This window comes from Pinus tabuliformis, chromosome J (genome assembly GCF_031772625.1).
Source record: "Pinus tabuliformis cultivar Carrire ecotype Pingquan chromosome J, CPIR1, whole genome shotgun sequence".
NCBI classification, from domain to species: Eukaryota; Viridiplantae; Streptophyta; class Pinopsida; order Pinales; family Pinaceae; genus Pinus; species Pinus tabuliformis.
The window spans coordinates 99,971,428-99,982,033 of record NC_142295.1 but is presented as its reverse complement, the minus strand read 5'-3'; the positions used below and the strand labels follow the sequence as shown (position 1 = coordinate 99,982,033).

Sequence of the window (10,606 nt, the reverse complement as noted above, 5' to 3'; positions counted from 1 at the left end):
CTACCTTGAGCCACAAAACTTAACATCAGCATGAAACTATGAATTAACTTGTAGATCACAAAACTGCAATGGCACTCATTTCTAAAGCTGAAGTCCTTGAGAACAACATTTTGAAAAAGTTCTACACATATTTGACAAAAAAGCATCAACATCTGTACCTGTTTAAGTACTAAAACATGGTGTTACAATATGCTTCGAAGAAGATAAGTCAATACAAGATTGTCTTCACAGTAATTGGACATTATTTTCTTAGTCTCCAGATACTAGATATAATAAAATAAAACTGATCTTGGCCATGCTGGGGTCAATTCTTGTGCTGCATTTGCCATGATTTCAAAAATGACCTTTGAAATACAGTATTCTTCTCCACCCTCAAAGAGATGCATTGTCAAAATAAGTCATAGATGCTTCAAAAAATTATGAAATCTCGCAAACATTGCTCAAATTTCCGCTGAAGCCCTTCGGGCTAGAGCATCTGCTGCTTTAACTTTCTCCGGCACAAAGTCTGCATATAAAGAATGTGAGTTCCAGATTATTTGAGAAAGTTACTTCAACTTTAATAAATCAAAACACATGTCATGGAGAAACACCAAGGTAAAGGACTGCTTCATTATACTGATGTACAAAATTAACAGTATTAACACGGCCATATATCTATTGAGAACTGCGTCAAACGAATTTAGTTAAGAATCCATTATAAAATTAAAGCATAGAAACAAACACATCACTAACCTGCAAGAAACTCGTACCTCTTCTGGTTAGCCACAGTTGAAGCTGAAGGAACACAACAGACATGTCAGAAAATGCCAGATACCCAAAGGTTTTGAAAAAGAAAAGATGTAGACTAAAAAAGAATAGAGGAAGTAAAGGCAATAGAGAAGCATATTGCTGGCGAACACAGCAAATCTTCAGCTCGTATTTCAGTAAGCTTTTGTGAGCACCCTCCACAGTTAAATTCCATCCAATAACTCATTCCTATCTCAAAGTATCTATGTACCAAAAACAATGCTGCCTACGCCCCATTGATGATAATTACATCAACAAAAAACCACAAAATTTAGTTCTAACTTCTAAGGATATTAAACCATGAATGCAGTGCAGAAAATTTGTCCATATCTTGATCTTATAAACAACACAATATAAAACATTGAAAAAACCTTTAGTCCATTAAACACTTCTCAATTTTCGGTATCTTGTATAGGTTTTTGTTCTAAAACATTGAAACAACCTTTAGTCCATTAAACACCTCAATTTTCTATATCTGGGTTTTCGTTATTTTGCTTCAAGCAAGCTGGAAATAACATTTAAGTCTAATTTGCAACGAACCCAAATAGAAAATCCTGATTTGGCTACATTAAGTCAACTTTTTCCTGTGTAGGCTTTCCCACTTGTATCTAATATGTCAAATCATGTCCAAACAGAGCCAGCGAAATAGAACAGAAAGATCTGAAAACTTCCATTTCATCCAAAATCTGCAATGAGGGCATATATAAAGCAATGTGAAATAAGTTAGATTAAAAATACAGTGTAGGTAACTAATGAGTACAATGGCAAAAGGTTAAAAACCGAAAACAAGATCTATGATGAAGCATCGAAGTCAATAAATCGAAGGATCTTTAGAAAGAAACATAACAATAGGATCGCTTTGCTTTGAAAAAGAAAGCAGATGGCCAGCATACCAAACTGAATTGCAGAGGATATCTGGAATAGAGTATCAATTTCATCCTTTTTCCTTCAAATAGCAGCTTCATATTTGTTATTAATGTATGGTAAGCATAGGCTCCCATGTCTTATAGAAAAAAGATTTTGGAATATGGACAAATCTAAGAGCTTAACCATTCAGAATCATTCCATAGCAAAGATAATAAATTCCATCACTGCTACCCATTCTCAATTCATGTCGCCTTTCATTCTCAAGGGCTAAGGAGATAGAGATTCGAGATGTATGTCTGCCAGTTTGAGAACGCAAAGTTATGAAACAAATCAATCATACCGGAAGAATTCTACCTTATATCTTTGAGGAATTTGTTCCACTAAACTATTACTGGTGTTCAAGGAGAAGATTATTCCAACCAGCAGCAATACTAACAATTTTTTTAAGTGGTGTATGTAACTATCAGAGGTCTATAGTAGTATAATAATGAGGAATTTGTTCATGTATGTTACCCACCAAAAGTGGGTAACCCCTAGGAGAAAGTTTTTCTCCTTGTTTAACAGCCAGCCAGCCAGCCAGCAGCCCCATGATGGTCAACACGTAGCACTAAGCCAGATTTCTCCACCTATCGCTCTCTGGTCAGATCTCTCTCCCATCTGGCATTTCTTCTTGAAAGAAAGTGGGTCATCTAATGGCAAGTACTCTAACCATTTTTGCAATCAAGTACTTTCATTTAATGTTATGGGCGTATTAATATGGATCACAAGGCGAACTGGATGATTGACCAATTTCGATTTTAATCTTATTCCACAATTCACCTACAAGGTTAGTATTTGACTCTAGTCCAGTGAGACCTACTTTGAGGCTTTAGGGTTTACGAAGGGCACTACTGCAAAAGCACTGATTGACATGGCGTGTCCAAGGTAAACCATACTTAGCACTTTTCATCTCTCCCGATTATGCATCTCCATTCTCTGGGCCGATGGTCATGGGTCATTGGGATTGGCACCCTTTATCCATATCTTTGAGTCAAGGCCCAAAAACTTGGCCCTAGAAGTTGATTGCGCTGAAAGAAAGTTAAAAGCACATAAAGCCACAATGAAAGAAAATGTAAAATGCAAAACATGGCTGGGACAATATTTAGCATGCGGGAAAAACCCTAGCATGAGATTTACCCTCTCATTAGCCATCACCCAATTCCTCAAGCATTTAACACTTCATCTCAAAGAAAGGAACTCTTGAATATCATTATATCCCAACCCTGATGAGCAGGAAGCTACTACATCTTAAACGGGTATAGGAAAAATATAAAAGCAAGCTTGGGCTCCTAAGCTATGCACCAAATAAAATCAAATCATTAAAGTAAAAGGCACACCAAAGGGGTGGAAAAAGCATGCCAAGGAAGGGGTAACTAATGCTGCCACAATTGCTCCCTCCTTACATGACAGTACACTCAGGATGTTGGACACCCATTATCTAGTCTCATGACTATGGCATGTGCCTCGAAGTCTTTCCCACTCTATGACCATTATTCTCACACACGTTTATGGATTGATGGATAACCTGGGACATGTCACTCTCCTTGGGGAGTTGAAACACCTAATAGAGTTGTTGACCTAATCATCCCTAACATAAGTGAGGTAACTTGTTTACAGGTCCTAATCTAGTTAGACATTTGAAGGTGAATTTTGTGTGAAGTATTATTGTGCCCCTCACATTACAAATGGTTCATCATGATGCTATAATGGTTTTATGTCCCTAACGAAGTTGATTTCACTTTATCTTAACAGGTTTTGTTTAGGTAGTATCACATCAACAGCAAAGATCCCTTGCTGGATGGGCATGACCCACTTCAGCACCACTCCAAAGGACATTTTGACCCAATCTAAGAGACGAGGTGACCTTGATTCTTTAGCATTTCCCCTCCAAAGATGAGAATTGGACTCTAAGATGATTCCACATGGTACTACATCCCCTCATGTACCTCCAGATGTTGAAATGCTAAGCCATAAGGCTTAGACATTGGACTACTTGATGATGTGCCTAGATGGACCCGAGATGCCTCCGGGCTGGCCTTGACCCTATTTGATGGACATTGCCTATTCTAGAGCCCATATGAGGATGATTGTCATTGAGATGACTTGGGGAGGCTTGCAAATTCTCCTTAGACCCCCAACGCTTGCCTTGCATGATGCCACGTCACCCCCACAAACCATAGAATAGTGACACAAGCCTCTTTATGGATAACGTCATGGTTAAGGAGGCACTTTTTGGATATGTACCAATGCCTTTTGATGATTTCTTAAGGTGAGGAGCACTCATGGACCCATTCATAACCTGCCTCATGGATCTTATCATTTCTAGAGGATGAAGTCATGGTGGAGACATTTATTTCCCAGGTGTGGGCTATTTTTGGCATTTTGTTATGTTTTTGGGCTATTTTAAGGTCATCTTGTGAACAAACGCTAAAGTGAACTTTTCTATAGGTTTTGGTTATAAAATTGTGAAAATGAGACTTGGTTGCCCTCATATATACAAAGGGAGGTCCCATTTCACTTGTACCATCATTCATTCATCATACTCTCCTCTCTTTGGAAGTGCGCATTAGCTCCTTGTCTCTTCTATTTCGCCGCAATGTAATTTGTATGGTGTGAATTGATCTTGGAGGTGGAATTTTGCTTGAAGTTGGTTTCTTGGGAATGATGGAAGTGGTTCTAGTGGAAATTTTGTAATTTTATTGCATATTTTCTATATTTTGCATGTTACATTGTTTGAAGTAGGGTTTCTACATGTGCCATGGTTAAAATTGCTAAATTTATCTAGAAATATTGATCCTTTATGGTATGCAAAATTGTTTTCCTTGAATCCTTTAAGGGAACACCAAATTGTGCATCTCCTAAATTTAAAATCTTCTTAAAAAGGAAGCCGCGAGGATTTGTAAGTAGATACCCTTGCCATGTCACCCTCCTCAACGAGGTCGTCCTATTGAATTTCCCCTGGAAGACTCCATTGACAATTTTGACCAAGGCATTAGTCTAGGTGGTGATGATCAAACCTTCTATTTTTACTAGTGCTCTCTCTTCTATCTTAAATTCTAAATCTCTAGGTTAGAGTTAGGGTTTCTACAAAATATCGCTAAAAAGGAATTTTATTTGATGTATCATAGTTGTTTAAGTATAAATTGCATTATAATTGTGAAAAAGCAAAACCTAGCATTCATTGCATGTTTAAACCCTACTTCTAGGGCTGACATCATCATTATATTGTTTCTTTATGCATGTTTCAGCCATAAAAACTCATTTGCAAACCCTAAATTTTTCATATCTAATTGACAGTCACGATCCTTAGTTGATTAATCATTGTAAGACTATTTATTTTGGTTGTTATAACATTGCATGCCTTATCATTAGAAATTAGTCAAACCCTAACATATAATTGTTGATTTTGGGTAGCATCGGATGTGCTCTAGCCACAAAATTTGGTAGAGAGGTTAGGGCACATGAGCTCTCCAATACCCAGAAAGGGTTTGGGCAGATTCTAAACAATTTGGAAGATATTAAAATAATTAATATTTTTAATGGAGTCCCTAAGTCTAAACTTATGGAAATTAAAATATTAATGTGAATTAATATAAAACTGTGTTAGAATGGTCCAAAAGACATGGATCAAGCCAGATCTAATCTTAGTCGTCGATTAGGGACTTAATCTCGGTTGTTGATATGTCAATGAGAAAAGTATAAGAGGAGGCTTGAGAGTCACTTGGAGAACACACCAGAGTGATCAATCATTCTATTCTCTAGAGCGGGGTTTGCTAAGAGAGATAGAATCAGTGATCAGTTGCAGCGAGGGGCAGTGAGTACAAGGCAGAGAGGCAGGGACAGTGCCAAGAGACCAGCGCAGAAGCAAAGAGAGGTAGATGCAGAGCCAGAAGGAGCCAAGCAGAGGCAGGACAGACTGCGCAGAGCCATAAGGGTCTGCATCATCCACACAAAGGCTACAGGAGTAACGCAAAGAGCCGGAGAGGCTGCGCAAAGCCTCATTAGGCTGACGCAAAGGCCAGCAAGGCTGACGCTGGGCTTCAGATTGTGCTGGAGAGGGATTTCGTGGAGTAGGCTTTTTGAATACCTGCTTCCGAAGAGAGGTATTGCTGCCAGATTTTTTATCTCTGTCGGGTTAGCCAGTTTGGCACCCAGTGTACTCAGAAAAGAGTTGCTTAATAATAAAACCCTCAGATAGCTGCACCAGTTTTCCCGCATTGGGTTTTTCCGGGGACATTAGTCCAAAAATAATGGTGTCATTTGTGTGCTTGTTTCTATTTCCTTCAGTTGATGATCTGCAATATGTTGAGCATGCACTTGTATTTATTTTCAGTATTTACATAGTAAATAACTTGTTAATTAATAGAACAAGTAGGTAGGAATAAATCAGTAAAGTGCATGGAGGGTTTCTAACTGGTAGACTTAGAAACTTCAACATGGTATCAGAGCGTCATTGCAAATCACAAGAGAACTGAGGACATCAGCAGAGCAGAGAAGCAGCAGCAGAAAACAGTTGTCTCGAGTGACAAAAGTTGTTCCTAGCAGCAAAGCAGCAAGGAAGGGGTGACACAGTGCCTGCGTCATCAAGTTCGAGCCAAGAAGAGGTTGGGCAGAGGCTGGAGGAGGAAAAGACAGGCTCACACAGAGCCACGTAAAGGCCAGGAGGGATGACGCAATTAGCTGAGGGAGCTAGTTTGCAGGTGTTGGGACTGCGCAGAGCCTAGGAGCTCTCACCTTCAGGTTGCTGGGGTTTAGAAGGTTGTGGGTAAGTTGCAGAGTGGAGCTGGTGGGGTACTGTAGTCAGCACAGTACCTAACAGGACAAGGCTAAGGAGGAGGGAGTTGTTACCGAGGGTTTCTAGTCGAGAAATCTGGATCAGTGTTGCAGTTGCACAGACAATCAGAGTAGGGGGCATCTCGACATCGGCAGAAGGATTTCCAAGAGGGAAATCAAGACTTAGAAGGAGTCACATCAAGAACTTCCATGAGGGAAGTAAAAGAGCAGCATGGCACTACACAAAGTAAGAGACCAGGACAGACTGGACAGAGCCTCAAACTTCGCAGTCTGGAAGGACAGAATCTTATCCGTACTTGACAGAAATCGTGTCAAGCACTTCGCCTTGAGGACGATAGCGATCCCAATTGACCCAACTGATAACGACAAGTACAAGGAGGCAATGGTGAGGGCCAAGAGCATCATCCTTGACGGGGTCAAGGACCATGTAGTACCACACATCGCTGAGAAGGAAACGGCAAATGAGATGTGGGAGGCCCTAAAGAAATTGTACCAGTATACTTTTATGCAAAGAAGGATGTTATTAGAAGAAGGGAGAACGATCGACACCTTCCTCGGTCAACTGAATGAGATCCGGGATTAGCTGACTTCCATAGGGGCCATGCCGGATCAGGAATTGATGGTGAGAACAGCCCTGAACACGGTCTCAGAAGACTAGGAGGTATTTGTCCAGAGTATACTGGGTAGAGCGACCCTTCCACATTGGGAGGAAATGTGGGCGGCTCTTCGCCAAGAAGAGATCAAAAGGCTAGGCAAGACGGAAAGCAGTGGCAAGGGGATCAAAGTCAAGCAGGAGGAGGAGGATGTTTCCCTAGCATCTGAGGGAAAGCAAGAGAAACGAAAGAAGAAGGACCTCTCCAAGATATACTACAGGCGATACATCGAGATGTAGTTAGACATACTACAGGCAATGAAAGGCAGGATCCTCGAGGTACCCAGCCTCTTGGATTAGACCATGCTACGGGAGCCCCGAAGAGGAGTAGCAAGACTAGCAGATGTGGGTAGAGACGGATGCGGATGAAGCGGCAGAGAGAGCTACAGTGCAGAATTCCTAAGACAACGCGAGGCTAGCAGGCTACAACAGTGCGAGAGGCACGGGAGTGTTGAACCAGTGTAGGATGGCACAGAGAGGTGTGCAACGATGCGAAATGTAGGGAGTTGTTGCAGCAGCAAAGAGGTCAGAGAGGGAGCACTTGTCAGTGGCAAAGGGAGCTTCAGCATCAGGAGTACTCTAGCCTGATAGAGAGGACAAAGTTGGGAGATCAGTTACTTACTTCTCAATAAATGAGTCGCAATGCAGCAGTTAGCAATGGTAGTGCTATGAACAGCACGATGCAACATGATGAGAGGAGATGCAATGCAGACACAACAGTCGCAGTGGAAGGGGCATGGGCCGCAGCACAGAGGGAGAGGGAGTTGTCGTACAGATGCAGAAATGGCAATGGCAAAGCTATGGGCAGCAATGCAGAGGATGATGGGCAGCAGGCCTAGCATCAACATAGGGACCGACGCCGGATGATCAAGGTAATACTCAGTGAGGACTATTGCTAGAGCATAGTCCTCGCAAAGAGAGAGTGTTGATTTGGGGCAGCATCGGATATGATCTAGCCACGAAATTTGGTGGAGAGGTTAGGGCACATGAGATCTCCAATACCCAAAAAGGGTTTGGGCAGATTCTAAACAGTTTGGGAGATATTAAAATAATTAATATTTTTAATGGAGTCCCTAAGTCTAAACTTAGGGAAATTAAAATATTAATGTGAATTAATATAAAACTGTGTTAGAATGGTCCAAAAGACATGGATCAAGCCAGATCTAATCTTAGCCGTCGATTAGGGACTTAATCTCGGTCGTTGATATGTCAACAAGAAAAGTATAAGAGGAGGCTTGAGGGTCACTTGGAGAACACACCAGAGTGATCAATCATTCTATTCTCTAGAGCGGGGTTTGCTAAGAGAGATAGAATCAGTGATCAATTGCAGCAAGGGGCAGTGAGTACGAGGCAGAGAGGCAGGGATAGTGCCAAGAGACCAGCGTAGAAGCAGAGAGAGGCAGACGCAGAGCCAGAGGGAGCCACGCAAAGGCAGCAAAGACTGCGCAGAGCCAGAAGGGCCTGCGTCATCCACGCAGAGGCTGCAGGAGTGACGCAGAGAGCCAGAGAGGCTGCATAGAGCCTCAGTAGGCTGACGCTGGGCTTCAGATTGTGCTGGAGAGGGATTTCGTGGAGCAGGCTTTTCGAATACCTGCTTCCAAAGAGAGGTATTGCTGCCAGATTTTTTATCTCTGTCGGGTTAGCCAATTTGGCACCCAATGTACTCAGAAAAGAGCTGCTTAATAATAAAACCCTCAGATAGTTGCACCGGTTTTCCCGCATTGGGTTTTTCCGGGGACATTAGTCCAAAAATAACGGTGTCATTTGTGTGCTTGTTTCTATTTCCTTCAGTTGATGATCAGTAATATGTTGAGCATGCACTTGTATTTATTTTCAATATTTAGATAGTAAATAACTTGTTAATTAACAGAACAAGTAGGTAGGAATAAATCATTAAAGTGCATGGAGGGTTTCTAACTGGTGGACTTAGAAACTTCAACAATAACAACCCTATATTTTGTTAAATTAGTCTAGTGACAAAGTGCTTGTACTTTAGTAAAGATTATCTAAGCCCTCAAGGCTCCCCTATCCCAATCATTAGGCCTCATAGTGTTGAAATTCATTTGTAAACAAGAATTTCTAATCATGATAATTACTTGTGGTTGTTATATATGTTCTTCATTTAGTATTTTCTTCATTCAACTAGGTCATCAAGCAATCATACAAGCACAATGCACAAAAAGACAAGAGACACCAGAAATTAGGCTAGTGGTCAAGGCAAAACCCACAAGGGGAAAACCCAACAATACTTTCCTTATAGGATCTTTTGTCAACAAGAGAAACCTAAGTCATAGATAAATTGACCAGTAATCCAAGTGCGAAGTCAACCCTCCTCGTGTATGTCCACAATTTTGTCTTTACAATGCCACATGCTACATAGAATAAAGTGTCTTAGAAACTCTCACAATACAAAAAATATGTTGCCACAATAAGATTGGATATCATAAATATATGTTGCCATAATAGGTTCACATCATCACAGAAGATTGTCCCTCAAATAATTCGCATACCACAAAATACAAGTGCCTCAAACAGATCTGAATTTCATCCTCCACAAAAGAGATACGAATTGGTTACCAAGTGATGAAGTATAGATGCCAATATATAGTTGTTCGTTCATGCAAAGGGACACGTCCTTAGGGCAGGTCGACTTGTCTTCTAGAGGGCCAACTTGGTCAATTTGGAGACACAAAATCATACTTAAAAATTCAATGGGACATGATAAAATAACTTTTAATTTAGACTCAAATACATTCTTTTTTACTTTTTACAATATCATAATTATGAAGACCAAACCTAGTTACAATTTCAACACTCCCTCTTAACTAGGGAGGTATTCATAATGACTCATCAGGATATTCTGAAGTTGAAGATTTCTATAAGAAAGGATTATCAAGATTAAGATAAGCATCATCATCAATATCATCACCAGCATCAACCACATTGCCATAACCCAGTCAGTACCCCTGACGTATGGCACATATGCATCGTTTGATAAACAAGCTCACTCTAGAAAGAGATTAGAGCACGATGCTGGGAGGCTACAACCTCTAGGACCATTCTCTCTAATCATGTCAAAGTGACACAGGGATAACCTCCCTAATCAAGTCACTATACAATGACACAGAGAGAATGACTATCCTCTGCCAGACCATTTTCCTATACAGGTCAAAGTGACACAGGGACTACATCCCTAATCAAGTCACTATACAATGGCACAGGAAAGACCATTCTTCCTAATCAGGTCAAAGTGACACAGGGACTACAGCCTTAATCAAGTCATTATACAATGACACAAGAAAATGTTTGTCCATGGGACCATTCTTCCTAATCAAGTCAAAGTGACACAGGGACTACAGCGCTAATCAAGTCACTATACAATGACACAGGGACTACAGCGCTAATCAAGTCACTATACAATGACACAGGAAGAATTTTAGTCCACTGGACCATTCTTCAACCAAGGTT

General features: G+C 40.8%; 1 protein-coding gene across 1 annotated transcript in view; it reads right to left on the bottom strand.

Annotated features, from left to right (window-relative positions):
• Window positions 1-304: 304 nt before the first annotated feature.
• The window catches only part of NF-YC10 (nuclear factor Y, subunit C10), a 68,698-nt gene continuing 58,396 nt past the window's right edge, over window positions 305-10,606 (bottom strand). Inside the window, exons 3-4 of the mRNA XM_089377284.1 lie at window positions 733-774; window positions 305-505 (exon numbers count right to left, since the gene is read on the bottom strand). Coding sequence (XP_089233410.1) covers window positions 441-505; window positions 733-774 — 107 coding nt within the window. The 3' untranslated portion in view covers window positions 305-440. The remainder of the gene's footprint in view (window positions 506-732; window positions 775-10,606) is intronic.